The following is a 27,202-nucleotide window of genomic DNA, read 5'->3' as shown; positions in this document are numbered from 1 at the left end:
ACACAAACAATGGCTTTGGGTAAAGATAGCATCATAATAAAATCTACAATGACTGTGCACAAAGTGTTTCTAGACACAACTTTGAAAAGTGAAAAAATATTCAGAAGGATAATCAAAGAGTCTTCCTTGCTCTGTAATCTGTAATCGATATTACTTTTGCTCATCCCTTCAGGGAATCTAGTCTTCCCTGCCCCTCTTTCCCCAGCAACCTTTAACAACTGTATGAACTAAAGGACACCAGAACTCAACAAAATTGTTTACCAACACGTATTTACAAAAAATGACTTGCTCCACCCCCCCCCCAAAAGACTTCCTGCTTCTCTCCAGTAACCTTATAGTACGAACCCCGAACTATATCTCACAATCCTAACCTTTTAGCAATATCTAAAGACTTAGACCCCACTCCTAATATAACCGAACAGCACATTGGAAACACATAGGACTCCCCAGACGCTAACAATCAGATAATAAACCACTGCTTTCTCTTACAATGCCTTCCCATGCTCTCTTGGTCCCAGGACACTGGCCCTTAACCTTTGCCTTTAACTATAATACACAGAAGTATACAGTATTCCAAACTATCTCTGCAGGGACTAGATTATAAGGAAGAGCCACCATGACATTCTCCTCCCATAAAACCCATGACAACGCACTTGAGAAATACGAATCCCCAACTCCTTGAACATGAAATATACTAAAAATCTCTCAAATATTGCAATGAAAATGTTCAAACACAACCTACTCTAACAACGTCGGAGAAACTAATAGCCAATACCTACTACAACGCAAGCAATGGCAACACAAAAACGGGCTTCATTTTCTAATCAAGGCACCCTGCAAAATGGAAAAACATCTTCCTTCTCCATCTGCAAGTTACAATAGCAATCAAAAGTACCTATAGAGAGCTAAACTCACTAATGTGCCCTCCCAAATCTTTAGAGGGGAGATCCTCATATCCATCTTCAGGATGGGGAGCAAATTAATAAAAGCAACAAACCATCACCTCACCATTTTTGAGCAACACTTCTCGTCATTTGCCGGCTTATTGTCACAAGATTGTCCTGTTCCCAATATACACGCCCTCCCTTCAACCACAAATTGTCAACTGAGTACCTATTTGCCTCCAGGACTCAACTGCCACACGATGCACCATTGTCTTCTCCCCCAACACACACCTTAGTAGGGAAAGCACCAGTCCTTCCACCCTAGCTAAAGGGACACCAGAAACCAGCCCCTTGACGTACTCTTTGGTCACAACAATGGCAGCACTAACCCAAGACCATCCCCCCGTGCCACCCTCAAACACAAACTTGACTCCCAATGGGGAACACACTCAGCCCAAACAAACCCTCCCTGTTTCCAACTTCAGTGACCCTATCCTCTCCTCTATTGAAGATAATTCACCTTCTACAGGCACGGGACTCGCCATATGTCCACCCTCATATGAGACAAGCATCTTCCCCATCATACTAACCCTGTTTCTTAGTTGAATAGAACTAAAACTTGATTCTCTAGCTAAAGACATCTCTCATATAAAAACCGACTTCACTATACAGGCAAAGTTAACACGCAATCCCTTGCCGAGAACAGAGTAAGGGACTCCCCACAAATGATCTTCAAGAGGCAGCTGGCATATCAACATGATCTCCATTCCATTCAGCCACCTGTTCCACAATACCTACTGAGCTGTCAACTGCCCTAGCCACAATTGAAGTGAAATCACAACGAGTCATACATCATAAAAGCTCCTACATGGATACCAATCCTCCACCAGAATCCCAGCAATCATCAGCAAAAACAGAATCCATTGAGCTAACATATCGTCCAGACCACCTGCTTAATTCACTACTATCCAGACACAAATACCCTACAAATAATTCTCTTAGCACCCTAACCTGCATACTTCTTAACTGCAGATCAACAGTCAAACACGTCACAGAAATAGCAAAAACTATACTAATGGAACTGACATTGCATTCCTAATGGAACCCTGGCTTAAACACTCAACCCGATTCTGGACTTGCTGACATCATCTGGCTATTCCATCATTAGACGGGACAGACCAGGACAAATAGGGGGTGGCCTAGCGATTATACACAAAGAAACCCCGTAGAGAGCACAATCTACTTGACCTTCGAATACCTCAGAGTCAAACTCTTGACAAAAGGCACCACCCCTATCCAACTCCACATCATCTATCATTCCCTCAGGTGATCTCATACTCTTCACCGAAGAACAACCCATCGAATAACACTGTTCTCCCTAATGGTCACCAACGGCTTGTTCTTAGGTGACTTCAACCTGCACTGGAACAACACAGAAGATGCCACAGTCTGTAATCAAATAAACCTTCTTGAAATTAACAACTTCAAGCAACTCTGCAACGAACAGATTTACAACAAAGGCTCTACTCTAGACACCATAATTGCTAGAAGTGAGCTTTTCACTCTCAGATCCATCATGCTCATCAGACCCTCATCTAATACTGTTCAAACCCAAGGCTTACCCCAGATCCTACCCAGACTCATCCAACAAACCGACGCACTGGGCAAGGAACATCAAACAAATCCCACTAACGGAGCTGGAATCCAGGATCAGTGCCCAATTACATTGCCAATCCCCAATGGTCTTAAGACGGTAGTGCAATCACTAGTCCTCTCGAAACTTTACTACACCAACATCAGCATCACTGAAACTCCGAAAAGCCACCTTGCGCCCCTAAGAGCAATTCTCAATGCCGATGCCTGACTTCTCCATAATCAAACAGTTTCATCACATCTCACCTGCCCTCAAGAGTCTAAATTAGCTTCCCACTGAAGGAAGATGCACCTTCAAGACAGAATGAATCACGCACAAAGCCCTCCAAAAGAATCCTAAATACCTAGAAGCCAAACTGTTTAGAGCAGGAAGAGGCTGGGCACTGAAGCTCAAACTCACTTCTTCTCATATCTCCGAAGCTGAAGAACAAATCATTGCAAGCACGCTCTCTCAGAAAATGCTCCCAGGATTTGGAATTTACAACCTAAGGCCCTCCGCTGCAACCCCTCCTTCTCTTGCTTCAAATGAGACCTTACATCTCCACTGCTTAACAACTACTTCAACACACTCTCGAACTAAGCTACATTTCCCAAAGATCTAACGCCCCTCAACAGGATCCCTCGATGTGGTCGCCTGACTCACTCAGTATCTAGTCTATTTACTACTGCCGCTGACTTAAAGCTGTAAGGCCATAGACGTAAACAACCCTTTTCGACTACCTTAATGCTATATTATTTTATACTCCTTTTTTCACATAACATGTCAAGCACTTTGATACCTTTGGGTCTAGCTAGCCTGTGTAAAACAAAAAACAAAAATTTAAAAAAAAAAAAAAACTGGTATTGGGAAAGTTTGAAAACTTAACTTCTATTAATCTTACAGAGCTCTCACCAAATGGAAAACCTTGTATAGCAGACAACACTTTGTTAACTGTGATAACTGCCAATACCCCCATAAAAACGAATTACAAAGTTTTACCTTTATTTTACCTTTATTCAAGTAGCATTATTTAACATTCAAAACACGACGAAAGAGCTCTGAGCACACACACACAACACAGCCCAAGTATGCAATTAACTGTCTACTGACACATTCAAGGCCAGTTGCTATCATCATCTACTTAACAAACATACATATTGGTGACAATGGGCAATCACAAGTAGTTTGGTTTAGTCCTCCGGTCTCTCCCATCAAAAAACCTACAACTCATTAAAAAGGACATACTTAGCCTACTGAACCCACACCTCCAAAAAACAAGTCACAATCCAATCAGCTATAAAACCCATACCAGAGGCTACAGAAAGGGGTTGAAATTCAAATAGTAGACTATGCAAGTTCTAATTAACAATAACAATATCAGGAAACAGCCGGGGATGGCTCAAGCACATGACAATCTTATTGACCCACTACTTAGAATAATCTGAAATCGTAGTTAATTTGAAATATCTATATTTTAATATTCAGCTTCGCAATGAAAAAATAAATAAAAACATCACTGGGTTAGTCAATTGTCCTTTAAAAGCTAGCTTTTTGTGCTAATTATCTATATTTTAATGTTCAGCTTCGCAATGAAAAAATAAAGAAAAACACCACTGGTTTAGTCAATTGTCCTTTAAAAGCTAGCTTTTTGTGCTAATTTAGCAACAGTATGTTGTTGCTCTTTGGATGTCTATCAATACTATTTTATTCCATCTATTATTTTTTATCTAAAAGCACATAAAGATACATAAAAATCTACATCACCATGCAAAGTTGAAATGCACATTCTTATCAGTCGTAACAAATAGTGTCTTCATATTTCCTTAAGGATCCATTAAATGCCTTTCAGATTACTAATTAGTCATAAGAAATTATAACTAAATCATAAACAGATGGACAATATGGGAAAGAGTGTAGGAGAGTGTTCGCAAAACAAAATTTCTCTTTACATACCCATACCATACACACACACCACTCACAAACTTATAAATCGAAAAACTATTCCATATCAAAACCAACTAAAAAGCACAGTCTCTTCATTTAAAGAGATGCTTTCTTGATTCGGGCTTAAAGGTTGCTTATCTGAACTCAATAAAGAATTCACAATGAGATGCATATCATGGCTCCCTCAATTGCAGCCATACTCTGCCGCACAATTACTGGCTGGTAACTGAATCAGCAAAAACGCTACATATGCAGGTCATGTTTAATGCCTTACCTGCACTTCTTGGTGCTCCCAGTATTTAGCAGATGGATATATTTTTACTGCATCCTGTACCGAGACAGGCATGTGAACATTCTCAAGTCCATTTATATATTGTATTGAATAATTTGAGGCACCAAGATCGTGGGCCATTTTTCCCGGAATATTTGTGTTATCCTCCAAGGTGGTTGTTCCCTGCTCCAATTTTATGTTCACTGGCATTTGCTCTACTTCAACCTTAACATTGTTATCCTGCGAAAGTCTGCTTCGAACAACAGTCTGAGAATCAGTGCACACCGAATGGTTAGAAAATAAAGCCCAAGAATCTACATTAGGAAGCTGTCCTCCTTCGGAAGATGAAGCAGGTACTACTAGGCCATACAGTTGACTGCTATCTACTGTCAACAGTTCTTCTCTAACTGGAAGATATGACTGTTGCTGCACTTGAGTGGGCAAGGCTAGCACAGTGGACGGCATGTTTTGTGCAACAGAATGGCTTATTGTGTAATTGTTCTCAGATGGAAATTCATATTTCCTTTTCTTCACAGGTTGAGGAACACCTGAAGAGCATGGCCTTCTTTCATCCACGTTTGAAGAACGTTGATACTTCACAGATTGTCTTTCCAGAGTAGGTTGCATTTCCAGTTGGGAAGACCTTTGTTTAACTTGCTGGTCGTGTTGCATTGGTGTGTGAGGATTGTGCTCTGTATGAGCGTGAATGGGATGAGGATGTTTCAATGTCAGGTTACCTGATGGATGATGTAAGGGCGAAGGAACTTGACGGGCCAGTTCCAACAGGGAGCCAGCCACGTCTGTGTTATCCAGGTAAGTGTACGGATTCCTTTGTTGGGAAACTGAATTTGGGGGTTGTGTATATTCATTCTCTTCATCTTGACCTTTAGAAGTGACTGAATCAAGGAACTCTTTCATCCGATGCGGAGGAATGGCCTGGAATTTCATTCTCATATAATCTTCATATGGAATACAGTTTTCCAGTGAATCATTCATCCTTCTGGAAACTGAAAACAAAAACAAATACTCAGATTTGAATGCAAAATAGAATATATCTGACAGATATCAAATTTTACCAATAAAATATTACAAATATTATTCCAGACAACAGTGTAATGCCTCACCAAAATATATATTTACTTTCTTAAGATACATTCAAGGGTAGATACGTGATACAAGGTTGTGCCATAAACAGTTAACTATTATTGTGCTTAAGTACGAATGTGTGAATAATAAACTTCAAGAGAACAAGTCCTCAAAAACCCTTAGAAAAATCACCATTTGTGCACATTCTAAACACCAAGCTGTGGTAGTACTGAGGAACGAACATGAACTGCTCACCTCATGGCCATGGCAAGCCTTTCAGATGATTATGCAGATAGCATGATAGTAAATAATGGGTTCATCATTAACTAGGAGGAACATAAAAGCAAAGAAAATTCTTAAACCAGACCGGTAAACTTGATTGAATTATGGTTTAATTTATTGTGCAAACCAATGTAGTAGGTATTACGCAGAAGTAATAACGCAGGCAATTTAATGTTGAATAACGCCAACTCTTTAAGCTTAAAGGCACCTAGCACAGCAAGAGGTAAGTTGGCAAACATCGCTAGCATTATGAGGGTTACATTCACAACTTACTCATTCTCAACATCTCCACCTGATCTTTTGTTCTCCACATTACCCTCCTCATCACAGCTCACTTGAACACACAAAACCCCAAACCAAATCTGATAATATTGGTCAATTTTAAATTACAGATTAATAAGACTGGTGATCTCCAGATGGATCAGTGAGTATCTGGAGAGCACTCCCTGGACATGCTGTCTCTGCAGTCAACGGTGTGGGGGGTGGAGTACTATTGCCCAATTACTGCTAAGATGTTCTGACTGCTTCACATTTTGATTCGTCAAATATATAAATGGAAGAGAACAAATGATACTGCCTTTTAATCCAAAAAAACAAATTGGCACTTCCGAGTATGGAAAATTCTCCAAAAACACCTAATGAAAAAGGCACCCACAATACTGGAATTATGTTGGTTAGTTAGTGCCTCACAAATGGCCTGCCCAAAAAGGAAACTGCCCAGAAGTCATGTGTTTGAATCCAATCCCTACTTAAGAATGGACCATGAACTTACAATGCAAGAACAAACTTCCAGTCTAGGTGATATGTTTGAACACCTGCAAATATCAAAGACATTTTGATAAAAATCTCACTTTTCAACAGAGTTCAAGCCTCTTTGACAGTAGTGATTTCAAGCTAAAAACTGGTTTTAGCTGGGATTCAAAAAATAATTCTAGTCAAAGTTCAGGGGACCACAAGGCACAGATTCACACACTGTGCTATGTCTTTTTGGAGAGAACATATGACACAAGCATGACCTTCGTTGTCCGGACTCCTAAATGCATGATGTACCTTACGCACATTTTTGTACATTGTTTTAAAGCTTTCCAGTAGGAAGGCTAGGGCTTTTAAGGCACAAACTTTAAATCTATCAGCTCACAAGACAACTCAGATCAGCAGTAATCTACACACATAACGACCCAAAGCGCATTTTTTTTAAATTGGAGCGCCTGTTCCTTCTCTGATCATGCAGCTACACTTTCTACACTTTCATATAATATCCCACAGCATGTGGCTTTTAGACAGAAGCTCAAACCCGGTCTATATCAAGAACCTGTATTTAACCCCTTCGATGCTGATGACAGCCCCCAGCCGTCATGCATCACGGTGGGCATGTGCCAATGACGGCTGGGGCCGTCATGAACCCGCCCACTTCAAAAAACGCCGCACAGGCGCAGAATTGCGGCCGCGCCCAAGAGGTTAAACTCTATTCAACGTTGTATGTTCAGGTTGTGTTTATTGGTCATTCAGTCTCTGCTGTTATATTGTTTCCTTTCTTTCATATTGATAAGAAACTTCTAAAGCACTGTCTGGTTTCACTTAACAAAGCTTGGTAGTCACATAACGCATAGGCCTATTCCTAAAGCTCACAGTTATCCCCTAAATCACTACACAAATTAACTGATGGGACACCAATATTCTCTACCAAGCTGGTTTCTAGTGGTAAAGTAAGGTGACAATGCTGAACCAGTCATTAATCTGGTCCTACATGAACACAACTGTTACAGGTCCCCTTTGGAGGCCCATCTTCTATAATGTGTTCTTCATAGCTCCATATCCACGCTGTTATTTGTAGATACCATTTGTTACTAAGCTTCTGTGGTGCCCCTCGTAGCTAATAAAATCCTTATTCAGGCCAAGGCCGTCACAGGCGCCTCCCGATCTCATTAACTAACAAAGTTCTAAATACATGTAAAAACCGAAAAATTTTAAAACATTAAGTACCTGGCCCACACCAATATAGCGGTATCACTTTAGATACCACACTAAGAAGGGCAATTCTATGTCAGGACCGGAGGCTTCGGATTATGCTTTTCTTCCTTCGCATTATTACATATATAAAAAACATAGCAGCTTTCGAAAAGCTCCAATCCATTTTCAAACTGCAGAAAACTTAGAAAGAAACAACTTTTTCAAAGTTTATCAGTCCATGACGAACTACAGCTCCCATGAGCCTTCAAACATTAGTCCTTCTACTATATCCACTCCAGGTATGATAGCCAGTCCTTCCTCCACCTTCCTCCTCTTTCTTCGCTGCTCACGCAGCAGTCAGTTAAGTGAATAAGTAATAAAGCGAAGGAAGAAAAGCATAATCCTCGGCTCCGAGACCTTAATAGAATTGAAACTTACGGTTACGTAAGCTAGGCAAATTTCGATTCCTCTATAGAGGAAGTCTGCATCCTCCTACAGATTGTTGCAGAGGTTGATTAAAAAAAAGTGGAGGCACAATTCTGCAGCATAGTGCAAATATTACTGGATTGCATAAACAGGTAACTTGTCAAATTGGTCTGCAGGCGCCCATTGAGACAGTCGTATTTTCAAACTGATGAGACAAAATAGCATTGAACAATAAAAGTTCAGAACTGATCTAGCAGACATGGGCATACTTAGAGCAATAACAGAAAGCAAATGAAAAATATATGCTTTAAAGTAATGCTTAAATCATGCATATATTTAGTTTCATGAAGGTTGAAAGACGACTCCTTGGATAAGAGAAACGGCACAGCAGCAGCCTTTATAGAGCTTGGACGACCTTAGTTTTTTGCAGACCATCTACGTTCCATAAGTGGGCCCACACAGACCTTGCCTGGAAATGCCTAGATAGAACGGAGCCCATGCAGCTGCACGGTTTCTGCCATGTTGTCAAGTAGGCTGCACCTGGGGTCATGTAGCTGGCCTCTGGCTATTTGGCCTCTCCCAAATTGAGCCCAGGAGATGAATTCTCTCCAGTAACCAGTATAGCAGAACTTCTAGGTAGCACTTAATACAATCAAGCTTTCACTGATTGACCTATGAAGTATTGTCTTTCATAGTTGTTGCATTTATAAAATGATGATAGCCCAGACCAGGCACAGAAGTTACAATACTTGAATAACTATCCCTGCAAAGTGAAAAAGTGATGAACACAGCGACCCATGAGTGAGACGGAATACAAATACTATTGAATGCCAGAAAGCCATGAATTGAGAGAAAAAAAAATCACAATTACCAATGCTGTCTTACGGGGTAGTAAGCTCGTACAGAAAAAGTATATAATCAACATTCTTATCCACCCATCACTCAATTCCCAGCCCATTTTGTTTTAAATCATTCTCGACAGGCAAAGAGGCTAATCTGAGAGGGTGGCAGAGCACAGCAGATGCCTGCCACACTGTTCAACTGATGGCTCTCCTCCCCTCAGTTAAAGTGAGGTAGTGCTGGAACTAAGGGGGTGATTAGGATAGCGGGCGGACCCTAGCGGAAAAGGGATCAGCCATGTGGCGGTCCCGCCACCCAAATCATGATGCGTTATGATGCAACCGCCCCCACAGCGGTCGCATCCGGCATTCTCAACACTGAGGCGGGTGCTGCTGGCAGCAGCACCAGCTGCAATGGTGAAATGCCATGTGGTGCATTGCCATGCACAATGTGGCAGGCACCGTGCGGTGCCTGCCACCTTGTGCAGGGCAATGTAGTAGGGTACAATAGGTACCCCCCCCCCAAAGTGCAGCCCCAACCCCCCGCGAGGACGCGCAACAGGCCCCAAAGTGAATCCCTGCCAGACTTTCCATGGCATCATCGCTGCCATAGAAAGGCCTTGATTCCACACATCCTAATATGGATGGCGGTGCCATATTTTTGCCAAGTCCACCCGGCCGGCAATCGGAACGATTTCCGACCAGTGGAAAAGCAGCGGACACACTTTGCGTCCGCTGCAATAGCCCCCCCCCCCCCGCCATTATAATATGGCGGGGGTAAATTGGGTGCGAAGGCGGGCGGATCACCACTGCTGGGACAGCAGTGGCGATTCGCCCGCCATCCTAAAAAACACCTTAGTGTCCCACCTATCTCATCAAAGTAGGCATTCTCATATGAGGGGGTCGTCTTGCTACTATAGATGCCATGGCATTTCAAGTTTAAGAGTTTTGAAATTGAATCGCCAACTCATAATGTGCCTCTGATTCGGTTGCTCAGACCACTATATATTTGCAACTAAATGGTCAATTTCATTTTCTCACATTTGTACCTCTTACCTCACTAAACCCTACTCTTTTTACCTCTCCGTCTCTCACGTGTGCATTATATTCTTACCATTGAAACTTTTCTCTAGATGACACTCAAGATATGTGCCTTTCGTAAATCGCTCAATTCTATGCCTTTTTGGTTAAATGTATTTTGTCTGGTAACTAGGTCCCCCCCCCCACTTCAAAAATATTTGTAGATTTACAAAATGATTCAAATTTCCACCAATCCTAAGGCACCATTCTGCTACAAACACACCAATCTAAGAGAACACAAAGCAAATGACTTTTCATTCCGACTGCAGGCGGTAACAAAGGGTATTCCAAGAAACCGCTGACGTGGAACAGGTTGACCTAAGGCAGCTGTCCTACTGGCAAGGGTTGTGTCATATGGAAAAATAGTTATCAAAATTAGGCTGTACTAACCTCCAAAGCTCCTAGGAAGAGGAACGTGCTCCTTCTACGGTTGAGAGTTACTCATGAAGGACACTATCTGCAGCCCCTCGAGGTAACAGCAGTGAGTGGCGAACTAAACATAAATAAAACAGAGGTAATTTTTTTTTATTTTTTTTTAATTAAAATATTTTTGTATTCCTCATATACCAGATTGGGTATTCTAGTTAGGGCATCTCCTCCTCCCTACATTGCGATTCACGAAACTTAGAGGATTATATCCTTAGTAGGGAGGGAGGGCGAAGACCCCGCTCTAGACTTGGCTGTTTGCTATGTCCGCTCCATACCATTTCGACCTTGAAGACCCTTTCTTAGGCAGGAGAACAAGCACCAACAGTACCCAGGTGAAATCATAGGAACACTGTCATCGGTTCCGCCAAGCCACAAGGGCCGCCCAGATTTTATCTTGACTAGAACTATCACAAGCCATATCGGACTCACTCACATAAATAATATATTTCAGGCATTCCGTGAATGTAGGGGCATTCTCTGACTTCCAGGCCTTACAAATTTCACGCCTTGATAGAATAATTATATAAAAGATGAATTTAGTCATCAAATCCTGAAGCTGGTATTCTGCCCCTAACCCAAAAAAATTATCCTAGAAGAGATCTCAAAATTTATGCCGAGTACGTCAGATATGAACTCTCCAATTTTAGTCCAAAAGGGTAACAAACTTGGACATTCTGCGAACATGTGTATATCATCTGCTGCAGGGGCCTTGCAACGTGGACAGCTATGTTCCAGCTTTGTAATTTTAACCAGTATTTTTGGAGTTATATAGACTCTATTTAAGGTGAACAGATGATTGCGCTTTAAGGGGGCAGATTTCACCACTATATTTAACAATTTAAAAGAGTCTCCCCATAATGCTAGCAAGTTATCACATTGCAGGTCGTCTATCTCCCCCCAGAGTTTGTTAAGTTCACTCTCTGAGATTTCATCCTTCTCATTTAAGGCCTCATACCAAAAGGAGATCTCCTTTTTCCATCTACCCTTTCTCATCACAAATTCAAATTTTGGGTTGGTTGTGAACTCCCATGGAATGGTAGACCACCAACTTGATAACTGATAGAATTTGAATCTGGTGAGAGTTCCATTTGTCAACCTGGAGAGTGAGTCCCACCCCAATAGCTGGGAATTATCCATTAAATCCTGCCATTGCATAAAACCGGCTGTTTTAAGAGGAATTGATAGTTGGTCTCTGAGACATTCTGGCGTCCCAGGTGAATCCCATATAGGGGCCTGGGGGGTGTAATAGGGAATACCCAGTTTCTTTCTCACAAACACCCAGTTTCTCAGGGCAGTTCCTAGCACCTTTAATCTAACCTTCTTGTAGAATCTTGGATCTCCAAATTTGAACAAAAAGAATTCTTGCCCTAAAGGGATACCATGTAGTAGCGCCTGAAATAGCCGTCCTAAAGAGGATGTATCGGCTTTGTCTGCCATACACCTAAAGTTTTTAAAGTGAAAAGAATGACAATAATACAAAATATCTGGCATAGCTAGTCCTCCAGCTTTCAATTTCCGTCGCAATTGTTTTAAAGAAATTCTGGGCGATTTACAATTCCAGATAAAAGATCCGATTCTTCCCTGTAGTTTGGCGATATCTTTAGGATCAAATGATAAGGGTAATGAATTAAATAGGAAAGTAACCTTTGGCAAAATAACCATCTTAATTAAATTAACCCTTCCAAAGATGTTTAGTGGTAGGCCAGACCAACGTTGTAAAGTCCCGCAGATTTCCTTGTAAACTCTGTCCATGTTCACCTTGGATGTTTCTACGATGTTCTGAACTAAATGAATTCCAAGGTATCTCATCCGGGGTTTTGATTCCGGAAGTTTATCCACATAGTTCCATTGCATGACCTCCGTTTTTTCTTTATTGATTCTATATCCTGAGATTACCCCAAAACTTTCAGCATGACGAAATAGGCGGTGGATGGATATCTCAGGATTAGATGTATACATTAGGAGGTCATCAGCATATAGTGCGAATCTCAGGTCTAACTCATTAATCTGGAAGGGTTTAATCATAGTATCAGATCTTAACTGGTTTACCAAAGGCTCTATATAAAGATTAAACAATAAAGGAGACAGGGGGCATCCCTGTCTGGTACCCCGTGTTATATGAACCCAATCTGTTAGCAGATTATTTACAAGGAACTTGGCTTTAGGACTGTGATATAGCGCTTTTATGGATGCTATAAAATTCGCTGGAATGCCAAACTTAGATAGAGCCTCCCATAAGTATAACCAGTGGACCTGGTCAAAGGCCTTAGCGGCATCAATTGCCACAATAGTCAAGGGTTTTTTTTGCTCTGAAGCATAATCTATTGCAGCAATGGCTTGATATGTCAGTTCATTTAACTGCCTGCCTGGCATAAAGCCCCTCTGATCCTCATGTATTAAGGACTTAATTACTTTGGCCAATCTCGCCGCCAAAACCCCAGCAAAGATCTTATAATCTATATTTAGCAGCGAGATTGGCCTATATGACTCAACTGTCAGCGGGTCCTTATTAGGCTTAGGAACTAACGTTACTGTGGCTTCCAGCCAGGTCGGTGGGATAGGCTGTCCCTCGAAATGTATCTTATTAAATAGAGATGTAAGAATTGGAACTATTATGGCAGCCCCCATTTGGTAGACTTCAACTGGAAGCCCATCTGGGCCAGCTGATTTTCCCCTGGCCATTCTTTTGAGCTGATCGTGGACCTCCCCCTCTTTAATCAAAGAGCCTAGCATCAAATTATCCTCGTTAGTTAAGTATGGGAGGTTGAGCTCCTCCAGCCAGAGAGCTGCTTCTTCAGTGGAAGTTTTATTGTCTGTACCTGAATATAGGTTCTGCATATATAGCTTAACTTCTTCCAATAGCTCATCATTATTAAATGTTATTTCGCCAGAGCTCTGTATCTTTAGCCTGGTTATCTGGTTTCTAGTTCGATCGGACCTGGCCTTCCAAGCCAGAATACGACCACATTTTTCGCCATAGGAAAAGTTCTGCAATCTACTAGCCTCCCACCTCTCTTTGATAGTCTTATCAAGATTTGCCTGGTATTTGACTTTTAAGTCCTCTAGCTCCTTCTGAATGGAAAGCAAGTTGATTTGTTGCTCTAGTGTGGCTCTTTGAAGCTCTTGCTCCTTTTGTTTGATTTTATTCAGCGAGTCTTCCTCTGTCTTCTTCCTCCTTATATTTCTCTGTATCATTATGGTAGAAAGTACTCCCCTTAAGTAAGACTTAAATGCTTCCCATACAGTTTGTTCTGACGCAGTGGTGTTATTGATTTCAAAATACAGAGGTAATGATCCTGAGTGGACACTTTGAGGTTTAGACTCCTGGGGCCGTATTACATAAAGTGCCCCTGGGGCGCAACGGGTGTTTGCACCCGCATTGCGCAAACCCAGGGCACTTTAGTATTACAGAAGGCGCCGCAGACGCTTCTGCGGCGCCTTCTGGAATACCGCTCGCGCACATAAAGCTCCAGCGCCATCTTGATGGGGCGTTACCTCATTTGCATGGGGGAGTGCCCCATGCAGATGAGGGAATCCCTTCGCTCCATGAGAGCAGCCCTCTGGAGAGAGGGGGGTGGAGATGAGGGAGATCCTACGGAGACCCCAGACATCTCCCTGCAGGCGGGTGCAGTCACTAAATGCACCCGCCTACAAGGGGATCTCTATTCTTCTTTAAAGTGCAGGCAGGTTGCTGCCTGAACTGTGAAAACATTGAGCTGCTGTAAAGCAGCCGCTCCGTTTTTCACAGGAATGCGCTGCCCCGAGGGCAGCACATTCATGGTAAAAGGATGCATTTTCATTGTTTGCGACGGGCGCACCATTTTAAAGGTGCAAACAGCGTAAACAACAAAAATGCGCATTTACCATAATAAGGCCCCTGATTTCATGCACTTTATGACTGGATCAGAAAACAGTGATTAACACGATTATTTCAGCAAAATTTGGGTATGGAAACTCGCTTTCCTTTGGACTCCCTCCATTTTTTTATTCTTAATCTGCAGGTGGTCAAAAATGCCTGGTGATATAAATAAGGTTGCTCACAGATTGATCTTTGATAACCTCGTTGAGGGAACACCTCTAGCCTTTTGGCAATGTGCTGGAGGCTACATATTGAGAAAAGGGGCTTCTCCCTAGTTTTTTTTGCAATACTTCGCTGAGGAACATATTGAGATCAGGGTCTTCTCAGGTATAAAGTAGCCTTGGACCAACCTTTCCACAATTCAGACTCCACTGATATGCTGCCCTCATTCCTGGCTTCCTAAAATGATCATGACCCAAGAATCGGAGTGGCAAGACAAGGAGGAAGGTCCTGTTCATATCTTGCCACTGTGAACCAGAATCTACAACATACCTTGAAAACCTAGTTATTCAATATTGAACTCCACACTATTGCTCGAGGTGGGAATTTCAAAGGCCAATCATTTCTCAGACATTTAACAGCAACCTAAGATGAACTTTGTTTGGGGATTTGCAGCAGGTATTTAGATTTGCCGATCATAATGCAAAAGTCAAATTGTTTTGTCTAAGGTTATAAGATAATCCTGTACTGTCCTCTCTCGCGACCACAGTGTTCCTCACAATACAGAGAAAAAAATTCTCTTATTTGAGAAGCCTAGTTAAAAATACATTAGCGGTCATTGGAATGGAACCTCAACTTTCTTATGGCCCTTTGTTCCACCGATTAATCATAGGCTTTGTTTGTATATTCTATACAGAACAGACTTGGATAATTCCACACTGTAACAAAAGGGAAACAGCTGGTCATTTTATTATTGCACTATAATGTTTGCCACTCAACAGATCAAAGTTAACACTTGGTAGTCACTATCTTTCTCCCTACCTGCTATTCTTGGACACATTGACAAGCGGAAAAGGGCACACATTACTTTTAGTGGATGTACTGGCATGACCTCCTACAACAACAAAGTAACATGTGCCTCTCTCCCATCTGAATTGGGTGAAAGAAGCAGCGGCCAAAGTTTGGCTTTCAAATGTTAAAGTTGGCAAAACGCAACAGAGGTTCAAATGGGAAAAATTTTAATTGCTGGACGATTCTGTGATATTGTATTGTGGGACATTCGAAGTCCAAAGAAAAGTGTTGGGTGGAGCTTATCTTTTAAGAACTTAGCTCAGGACTCAGACATTTATTCAACTTCTACCAAACACATTACAAATGTTAATCACATTTCCTATAGAGTAGAGGTCTGCAAGCAAACTGTGAGACTTTGCATACCAATATGCAAATGCAAAATATAATTCTACAAGTTAACATAATAATACGTATTTAACATGTATGTATGCATGCAAAGAGAAAATGTTGATTACCAAATTGTGCTGAAGACTATCAGTGATGCACTAAAGCTGTCGGAGATAAGACTACTGATTTTAATTTGTGATAATTTCAGTTGTAAACTAGGTAAATGGGGAAGTGAACCTGTGGTTCTTATCAGAGATGAAGACTGCTGTATGTATTCAGACTTCAAAGCATGACCTTCCAACAATGGATCTAAAAAATGAAATGTTTAAATTCTTTTTACGAGATATAAAACTTAATCAGTGCTAGGAAGTCCTACGAAAAATCTGGATTTGCAGAGCCTAAAGTATGAAAGGACATCAATCGTGAGGGACTATAGTCCGTGGAGAGCAGCTTGGCCCATTTATGAGAACTGTGATGTATCATGGGAACTGGAAAGCCATCGAAATGCTTTGGATTTGGATATAAAAGAAAATATGTCCGTCAGTCGCTTTGATATTAAAGAGTTTAACAGCTCCTGGGAGATTAATTCAATGGTAGGAGTGATCCGTCATAGTAATATTTTCTCGAGTTGGAAGAATGAAGAATAGAGTTGGAGGAGAATGATCACAAAAGAGAAAAATATTATTCTGGGGTTGTCCCAAGTAAGAGTGGAGAAGACCGAACAGCTATACAGATGGCAAAAACATACTTCTAATTACCCAGCCAACCAGTTATCAGTGGTCTGAGAACCAACAAGAGACACCTTAATCCCCTACTTGGCTTGACAGGTTGTTTTGATGATGACAGCAAACCAGTAAAGGAAAAACTAAATTTAGAGTAATCTGGATCAAATCAGGGGGTCTCAAAAATGCTACAAATGAATGCTAGTGAGAAAAATAAAAGGAGTATCTTAACATGACATAAGAAGGCGAAGTTCCTGCAGCTGAGTAGGAAACCCAAAAAGAATAGAATAAAAATCCATAAGGTTTAGGAGGAGTCCTGGCCAACTTGGTGCTCACAGTGCCAAGTATGAGTGGGTATCTTTTTAGGTCTCGCTACGGAGTGCATAAGCTCTGCTTAGAGGGACCTCTTGTAATCGCTCAGCACTTATCTTGAAACTCGTGCATGTGTGGCACGGTTTCCTATCAGTGCTCGTGCATGTATGGCGTTTACCTCGCGGGAGCCAGCAGCAGCGCCATCTGTTAGTAATGATCGCGCTGGCTCCCGAGATGTAAAAGCCCATACATGGACTTCCGGCTGCACACGCCACTGAAACACCTTTGAGTGGTGCCAACAGCGTTGCTTTAACTTTCGCTATCCCCCTTGTATTTCACCGCTTGTTCTTTGTTGCAGCGCTGCTCTAGTCTCTTTCTTTTTAGGTTTAAAGCATTTTATTGGTACAACACAAAAGGAAAGGAGACAAGCATCCATAGCAAATAAAATGTCCTGTGAGCGCGGCCAGCGCCGCACTTCTGGCTTTAGTTCTTCACATGATGTCTCAGCTGAGGACTAGACCGCAGCGACATATAGTGATAAGCAGTGTTGTAAATAGAATAACTGTCCCCTCCATCCACCTCCCCCCCTCAACTCCCCAAATCCCCCCTCCCCCACCTTTCCTCCCCCATCGTCCAGTGTGTAGGCCAGTCCCTTGCCATCTCCCTCGACCATTCTTTAATGTAGGGGTGTAGTGCAGTGTTCATTAAGAGATCGGATCCTCAGGTGTTGTGAGCCTTAGGCGGCGTAGGTATCTCGGGCAGGTGATTTCCCTGAATTCAGTGAGCAGCAGGGACCGGAACGGTTGCCAAAGTACATCGAATCTCCAGCCACTGTAAGTGACATTTTCTCCATTCCTAACACATGCCATAGTCTGTGGAGCCACCCAGTGACAGAGGGAAGCGTGGTGGTGCGCCAGTGTAAGAGAATATTCTGTATTTGACAACATGCTAATATACTGGAGGTATATCATTTTCACAATACTAGCGACTAGACAACGTTCATTTGTTTTCCGAAGTATAGATACAACTCCTGAGACCTTTGCCCTAGGCAATCAATAAGAATCGATTTAACAGGTGTTTGCGAATCCTGTATGTGTCTGTTTAAAGCCCGTAATTTAAGTGACCTTTAGACAAATAGGACATAATAAGTCCTTTCCTTGCTATTTTCAGTTGAAAACCTATAATCTGGCCCGGGAGATTCCAGCCCCTGGTGACCCTGCCCCTCTCGCCCTCCGCGATAGGTGAGCTATTAACAGACCCTGTGTTTTTTTAATCTCACACTATGTGTTTTGTGTCTTTTATACAATTTGACAACACGTTTTCAACTGATAAATTGTTTTCCCAAAATCCGCCCTCCTTGTAATAATTAACAGGATGGGTGTGTGCTATGGGTGTGTGCTAATTGATTTCTTTTTAACTGCCCCTCAGGAGGTTGCCCACCCACAACTTCTTTGTCCTGAAGAAGACCCGCTCTGTAAGGACCACTTTCCTACTTATAATCTGGGTCGAAACGTAGACTACACAACTACTTCCAACTCCTACCCCAAGCAAGACCTTAGCGGCTGAAGCGGAGTTTGGCTGTTTGCATCAGTTGTTTTTTGGACTCTTTATGAGCCTTATGTTGTGGCCTTTGGCTAAAGGAACCACATGTACTCAGTTTCCAAATTGAGAATAATACCTGTCACTGAATGAATCAGACTATCCCTTTACCCTTCCTATCCTTGACACTTCCTTCACTTCACCCCCTCCCCGTTGTGAATGTGGGCACACATATATAAAATTTGTCATTTATAAAAAATGTAATATGTGTTCTAACCAATGAAAGGAAATACATGCAAATCTGAATTAAACTTTTTTGCATTCAATAGCTTTGCTCTTTGAATTAACTATATATCAAGATAAAGTTTGAATCATTTGTTCCTTGTCTGGGACCCCTTCCTTTTGTACAGAATATTTGATCAGCTAAATATAGCATTACTAGACTGGGAGGGAGAATTAATAGTGATGGGAGATTTCAATTGTATCTTGAATTGCCAATTAGACACTACTCTGCCGGGTAATCACAAACGAATGTCCAAAACTAGAGCTTCTATTCTAGATCTATGCAAGACGCACAATGTCAAAGATGTATGGAGATACTTACACCCAAATTCTCCTGGCTACACATATTATTCAGCACCTCACAAGTTATGCTCCCGACTAGACATGGCCTTTGTTTCAGATTTCTTGATGAATTCTGCATCAATAGTAATCTACCCCCGCATTTCATCCGATCATAACCCCATCATGGTGGAATTTTCTATTTCTTCGAATCGCAAACCTCCCAGACCTTTTACGTTCCCTAGGAATTTAATATCAGACACGTCCTATATTTTGCCGTTAAAACATCATATAATAGAATTTTTAGACATCAACAGAAACACTGCTTCATGTTTAATAGTATGGGACGCTTGTAAGGCAAGCATCCGAGGGTTCACGCAATCTTATGTCCTGAAACAGAACTTTGAAAGACGTAAGAACGATGCAGCCTTGACTTCTGATATTGCTGCTGGAGAGATTCGGTTGGCACTAGCCTTAAGAGATAACTTACCTACTCTGGAAATCTACGCAAATCTCAGCCAGCTAAAATGTAAGACCAAAGAAAAACTTCTAAAAAAAAAATAGTGCTCAGATACATAAATATAAATTTTCCAATTATGAGGGTGGAGACAAAATAGGCAAAATTTTGGCCTTTAAAGTGGCAGAAGATAGAGTGGATTCCACGATTACTCAAATAACGGGACTTGACAACAAGAAATATAGTCAACCAAATGATATCACCCAACAGTTCGCTAAATATTACGAAGCTTTGTACACCCCGGAATGTACGCCTAACGGTTCTGTAATTGAGGATTACTTAAGAGAAAATCTAACGAACCAGCTAACCGCGACTGAAGTAGCCGCTCTGGCCATAGGCATAACGAGAAAAGAACTAAAAGAGGCTATACTATCATTGCCTATAGGGAAAGCCACAGGGGAAGATACCATTCCATTGGAAATCTATAAACTATGCTTAGATGAACTAATACCTTCTCTTTTTGAAGTGATATTACATATTGGCAGGACAGGATTGGCCCCCAGCTCCTGGAATAAAGCTAAAATAATATTTTTCCACAAAAAGGGCAAACCTAAAGAGGAGATGGGTTTATAAAGACCCATATCCCTGATTAACTCAGACGCAAAAATGTTCGCAAAATGTTTGGCCTAAAGACTTGCACCAATAATGCCCAGAATTGTAAATATACAACAGCACGGGTTTATAACAGGGAGGGACACATCAGCCCATGTCAACACAGCAATAACAGCATTTGACATAGCAGAGGTAGAGGCCACCCCTCTTGCTATGATAATGCTTGATGCCGAAAAGGCATTTGACCGGGTGGGATGGGACTATTTATGGCGCACACTGGGATCTTTGGGCTTTGAAGGGGGATTCTTAAACAGGATCCGTGCACTTTACGACAAACCAACGGCACACATTAGTTATGGAGGGCTTACTTCGCCGTGTTTTTCAATCTTGAGGGGCACTCGTCAAGGGTGCCCTTTATCATCACTGCTATTTGCCCTCTCACTTGAACCGTTCTTAAAGGCCTTGGATACCCAACCTGGAATAACACCATTCAAGACTGGCACGCATAGCCTAAAAATTACTGCATATGCAGACGACATTGCTATTTATACGTCTGAAGTAATCGAGTCCCTAAGAGCTATTAATCTCTAAGCGCTTAAATTCGGCACAGTTTCAGGTTATAAACTGAATACACATAAAACTCAAATAATAGCTCATTTTGCCCCCCCCCCCCCCCCCCCCCGACACCAGTACCAGAAATCTGTAAGGCTGCAACCTATCTTGGAGTTAAAATCACCTCAAACATTAAAGAACTTAACGCTATAAACTATAACGATCTAACGAAAACTACCATCTCGACTCTGAAAAAATGGCATCGACTTCCACTAAGTCTAATTGGTAGAATGAATCTGATCAAAATGAAAATCATACCCAAATATTTATATTTGTTTAGATCAATCCCTTTGATACTGAATAGGCTTTTTTTTAAACAATTAGATGGGATTTTTGGTAACTTCATCTGGGGGTACAAGAAGGCTAGAAGATCATTAAAGGTATTGAAAAATCAGATAGGGTCTGGCGGCCTTAATTTTCCTGATTTGAAATTATACTTTTGGGCATCATATGTAAGACGCATACGGTCATTATTAAATATTGAGGATACGTTATTTTAACACCATTTCTTGCTAAAAGGCGACTCTAACCAATTTTTACTACACATAACAGACCCAAACTACTGCAAACAGGTCAAGTTCAAGACCGCACGTGATATAATAAGAGTATAGAAGGATATTCTCGATTAATGCAAAACCACTATATATCACTCTCAGCTGATTCTATGGAACAATACCTGCCTACCGAGCATATTCAGCGATGGAGAATCCCGTAGATGGCAGCTGAAAGGCGTAACAGTTTTGGGTGATTTGTACAACTCTCAAGGCATGCTAGACTTTCCCACTCTAAAACACTTATATGGTCTGTCTGAAATACATAGGTTTAAATATTTACAAATCTATGATTATTTAGTGCGCAAAAATAAAATCAATAGCGTGTCAAGCGGTGGTATCTGGGATTGCTTAAATTCTAGGAAAGAGAAATCAATCATCAGCTCGACTTACAAATTTCTTACAGGCCTCAGACCTGACGACAGTGATATACTTGCTAAAAAATGGAACTCCAAACTTGGAACAAATTTTACAGGAAAACATATAATTCAATCTTATACTAATATCCATACTCTGTACAGTCATCTAGTTTAACCACTTGGACGCTAAGGGAATTAGTCCCATATAATGAGATTTCCATTGAAATGAATGGGCAGTGCATGACAAGTTACCCTTGTCATTAGCATCCAAGTGGTTAAGACTCCAACAATACAGAACCACCTACATGCTTTACTATACGCCAGAAAAATTCTCGAAATGGCCCACAAGCAATGCCTTGGGAGATAAAACCAAATGCCCGAAATGCGCTGAATATGCGGTGGATTTAGTGAACATGCTGTTTTCCTGTCCAATGCTCGGGAAATATTGGGAAGAAGTGGGAAAAATTATGGCTGCTAAAAACATCCTTAGCTCCCCTATAACGGCGCCTATGGCATTATTTGGTCTACATCTGACTAATCAACCACGACCTGCATTGGCATCAATACTAATTTCATGTGCCAAATTAATCCTAGCAAGGGCCTGGATTAGCCTTAATATACCTAACGCCATGGATTGGTGGTATTTAGTCATTGAAATCAAAACAATGGAGTGTACTCTAGCAGAATTAAGAGGCATTCGGTCGCTAAAGAAATATGAGAAAAATTCGGGGGACTTAGATTGAACTGAATGATTTAAAGACTAACTCTGACTGACAAGTGGATTCTGATGGTATATCTTAGCCTCTCTATTATGATATTTGAATTATAGATCTCTGTGTATGTATGTGATATACTTGACCTTATTAATAGCATTTTTTTTTACTTTACCTTTCTCTTCTGTACTTAATCAAACTTTTTGTAAAAATTAAGTTCATCCAAATCAAATCACAGTATGATGTGAAATAATTTTGAATATATTGTTGTCTCGTACCAGGTGAAAATAAAATAAAAATAGTTAAAAAAAAAAAGAAATTAAATTATACCCTCACATTTGACATTATGTTCACTGCGTGTCTTAACCTCATTAATGTGTGTGAAACATGTAAACGTATTAATAAAATGTTGTAGGGATAAAAAAAAAAAATGGAAGTAGAATGGAACCCGGGAACTATAGGCTCATTGCCTTAATAGACGTCGAGGCAAAATTGTTCTCATCCTGCATTTTACAACCCGTACAGGAGTGGATGGAGGAAAAAAGATTAATCCCAAAATTCCAAACCGGTTTCAGGAAGAAGATGGGTACCATTACTAATCTGGCAACAATGGCTATTCTAATTGAAAAAGCCATAAGGAAAAAAACAAGTCTACTCGCATGCTACATCGATTTGAAATCGGCGTTTGACAGAGTGCCACGAGATCGACTTTGGCGGACACTAAAAGAATGGGGATTACCGCAGGATGTGTTAAAACACAATAATGGCACTATACAGCGAAACATGGGCAAGGGTGAAGCTAGGAGATTGCAGTAGACTATCGGCAAAGATAAAAATAGACAACGGCTTAAAACAAGGCTGTGTTTTATCACCATGTCTATTTAATCCATATTTAGCAGATTTAAACAACTATCTGCAATCGACCAACGGACACCCACCCAACATAGCAAATGAGCCAATTCAGTATCTGCAGTATGCGGACGACATCGTGGTTATGAGTCCAACACCAATAGGACTGCAAAGAACCATAAATAAATTGATTGAATACTTGAATCTTGTAGGCTTGGAAATTGATAAGAAAAAAAACAAGGTGGTCCGCCTAGCAGGACCTAAAGTAGGGTCAAAATATAAATGGTATGGCAAGGAGGCGCAAATCGAGGAAACAAGAACATACGAATATCTAGGCATCAAATTGGGCCAAAGAATGTCTTTTATGGAGCAAAAAATGGACATAAAAGCGAAAACCCTGTCATTGATTTTTGCCTATAAACAACTCCGCAAGAAATTACAATGCCCTTCACATGGACACCTTCTGAAAGTAATGGCAGCTCAATTGCTTCCGACTTTGTCCTACGGCCTGGAAATCTGGCACGGCCTAAAAATTAATATTTTAAATGACCTGCAGACAAAAACATTTAAAGCAGTTTTTAATCTCCCAAAGGGAGCATCACCAGCACAGGTGCGCCTACAATTCGGCCTCCAGAACCAGGAATACCAAAAAGAGTCAATATTTGTTAAACTGTGCTGGAAACTTAGAGCTTCTGACCCTGGGTCGTTGAACTACTTATGTTGGATGGAAATACAAAGTCAATATATTAACCCCTTTGCTGCTCATGACGAGCTCAGCTCGTCATGAGGCACGGTTGAGCTCTGCTTATGACGAGCTGAGCTCGTCATGAACAATGGGAAAGCCTTCAAAGCAGCACAGGAGGGGAAAACCATTAGCAGCCAAGGTGTTAAAAGAATAACAAACACATAGGGGGATTTCCTGCGAACTGCTCTGGAGGTACTAGACATGGAAGAAGTCTGGAAACAAAAGACTGAGAGAGCTACATTCAATAAAGCATGTAACACCAAGGCTAAAAAACTGTCATTCCTGGAAGATATAAAAAGACTGTCCAAACGACGCCACGCATGGGCAGTAATAAATTCGTAAACCTCATTAAAACCACAACCCTATTTAATGGCGCACTTTCGGATATTTTTAAAAAAGAAGTTTACTGAATATAGACTGGGTGACCACAATACAAAGGACTTAGGGCCTCATTTATGAAGGCCTTGCGCCACCGGTGCGTCACTTTTTCCCATTTTAAAAGTGACGCAAAAGTGGCGCAAGACCTTCATAAATAAGGCCCTTAGTCCCTACCTGGAAAAGAAAAGAACTATCAAAAAATTGCCGGCTGTGTGGCTAATGTAAGGAATCAATGTCATTTAATGTGTTTTTGTGTTCATTTAAAAATGGAACGAAGGAAGCTGTTACTGGCACACTTTAAGGACTTACAAATTCGCACCTGCAGGCAGGCGGTAATAAGCTGGATGAAAGGCATGTACAATATTCTAATTTGTCGTGGTGTCAAATTGATGATTAAAGTGGACACCCTATTATCGAAATCAGATAAGGAGTAAATGCATGTGGGAATCCGCATTGGGATCTTTTTAGATTTGGGAATGTTTTAGATGCTTTTACTGAAATATGACTTTTTTATGTGTTGCTAGTTATATTGTTTTTTACTTCATGCTTTATGGTTATGATAAACCAAATAAAGTTGTTTTTTTTAACTGACATATCAAAATAGAGGAGGCAATCCGTCAAAATGGAAGGGAGACTCCCGCCAATGATGCCAGGTCTAACAGTGGACGTGCCAATTTTGCCCAAAGCAGCATATTTCCGCCGCTGATAAACATTCCAGATCTGCCTTGTCAGACATTTTCAGGTTTTTTTTCCCAAGTCTATAAAACGGGAAAGCCACACAAATCAAAGCTACATATATTAGCAACTTCAACACCACTTATATACTTGTTCTCTAAAAAAGTTGTTTCTTGCAATAGTTTCTGAATGTTTTCAAATACTTTATAGAAAACATGTTGGGTCCGTTTCTTTGACAGTGAAAATTCTCCCATAGCGTATACCACATTTTTTTTAGGAAAAACTTTGATAAATCACAAGATGTTTATTTTCCATTCAGCACTGTTGTATGTTTCCTCGAGATTTTTGCTGCTAAATGGTTCAATATTTTGACGACAAAATAGTAGAAGGTTCATCAGCATGTTTAAAATGGCATGTTTCATTTTAGTAAATCAATAAGGTAGCTAAACTATTAAAATCTAAAATAACGTGATTAACAAGTCTTTGGCGACGAACATACAATACAAAAAATGTCTACCGTAATTTTCCTGAGATCCCTTAAACACTGATTACAACATATGCAAAAGCTGGTCCTTCGCTACAAACAGTTAACTCCAGTTATTAAATAACGAGGTTACTTATATTAATAAGTTCTGAAAGATTCCAATTTTGGGTTATGCACTCGGTTATGATTTTCTCATGAGAAACGTCAAATTATTTGCGTCAGAATAAAGTGGAAGAAGGGGTGTGTAGTAATCCACACCCGACATGGAGCAAGCTGAATTCCCGGTGTTTTACATGCTGTAAAAAACATAGCAGGAAGTGCTTTAGGTAAAACGGATGTTATTTCACAGTCAAAGGTCTGACGCACAAAGGAGTAAGTACTATACGGCCTGACTCGAAAACTTCAACTTGGCCCTTGTCAGCTGCTAGTACAAAAGTTCATAGACTGTACTATAATTTTTAGCTACTTTCACATTCAACATATAAACGCAGGAAAGTGAATCCGCAAACTAAACAGGACTTGACATTTCGGAAGTTTTTGGGTCAACGCCTTGCTATTAAGCGCTACTACTACTCTTTGAGTCAGGTATGACGCCGGCAAGTGCCACACAAAATGACACTGCGGATATAGATAGGTCACACATGCTAAGAACTGAAACATAGGTATGGAAGAGGCTTGTTTAGAGGTGACTCTGTCCCACTCGCAGGGGTTCGGGGCTGCCCGTTTTTTTTGTCATTTGTTGCCTACACCGGGAGCAGGTCCCGTTTGCCAGCCCCCCGACCCCAAATCTTTTACCTTCCTCTTCCTTCCCGGACGTAAGCGATTGCCGGGCGGCTCTGTGGCGCGCAGCATCTACGGGGAGGTGGGGGGAGAAGAGAAGGAGCTCGAAGGGGAAACGTCCGTGGTCTGTGTACGTCCTGCGGTATCCGTCGATCAGCGGCGGCTTAGATCGGCGACTCTAGCGGCTGCCATCTTGTCACGAACTCCGAACCCGCTCCGCTGGCAGCCAATGGAGGCTGCGCTGCCTCAGCCCCCGGTGCTGGGAGGCGCGTGACGCGGTGCGTGTGCGTAGCGCTGAAGGGAGAGGGCCATAGTGTCTCGATAGTGTGTTCAGTAATCAGTAGTAGAAGTATCTACAGCGTTCACTTATGTTCCGTTTCTATAAAGTGTTAGGCGCAACGGGCTGCAAACAGTGCTGAATTTGAATACCGCCACTGTATTTGTGTCGATCCGGATGTGTTGTAATGAAAACAAATATTAAATCGCGTGAAGGTCTTCTTTATTCGCAACTCTGCACGACCTCCAACCGGCTCATTCCCAACTAACAGCTGACAGTCCGGACCGAGAACGGAACATTACAATGACAAAATATAAGGAAACCGCGGAAGAGTCCAATGGACGAGGAAAGGGAACAACATATAAACAACGTCCATGACTTTAACTGTTGAAAAGTCTGAACAAGGGTATCAGTACAATACTTCTAAGCATACAAAGTCCGGAGAGTATTTATAATCACTACAGGATTCATTCACTAACTTTCGTTGCTACGTTTTGTTATGAATATGTGTATTACACCCCTACACCTTGTCGCTCATTCCTTTCCAGGGTAAGT

The 27,202-nt window shown here is 41.3% G+C and overlaps 1 protein-coding gene across 2 annotated transcripts in view; it reads right to left on the bottom strand.

Annotated features, from left to right (window-relative positions):
- Positions 1-26,983, bottom strand: part of LOC147750744 (transcriptional regulator QRICH1-like) — a 265,829-nt gene extending 238,846 nt beyond the window's left edge. Inside the window, exons 1-2 of one of the 2 annotated variants that reach the window (XM_086967449.1) lie at positions 26,386-26,983; positions 4,736-5,739 (exon numbers count right to left, since the gene is read on the bottom strand). In XM_086967449.1, the coding sequence (XP_086823575.1) occupies positions 4,736-5,728 (993 nt within the window). In that variant the 5' untranslated portion in view covers positions 5,729-5,739; positions 26,386-26,983. Of the gene's footprint in view, positions 1-4,735; positions 5,740-6,073; positions 6,121-26,385 lie in introns of those variants that run through there. The other variant, XM_086967452.1, reaches the window with a different exon arrangement.
- Positions 26,984-27,202: the final 219 nt, after the last annotated feature.

Source organism: Lissotriton vulgaris, chromosome 1_1 (assembly GCF_964263255.1).
Source record: "Lissotriton vulgaris chromosome 1_1, aLisVul1.2, whole genome shotgun sequence".
Taxonomy (NCBI): Eukaryota; Metazoa; Chordata; class Amphibia; order Caudata; family Salamandridae; genus Lissotriton; species Lissotriton vulgaris.
The sequence above is the reverse complement of the archived record's forward strand: the minus strand, read 5'-3'. Positions and strand labels throughout refer to the sequence as shown.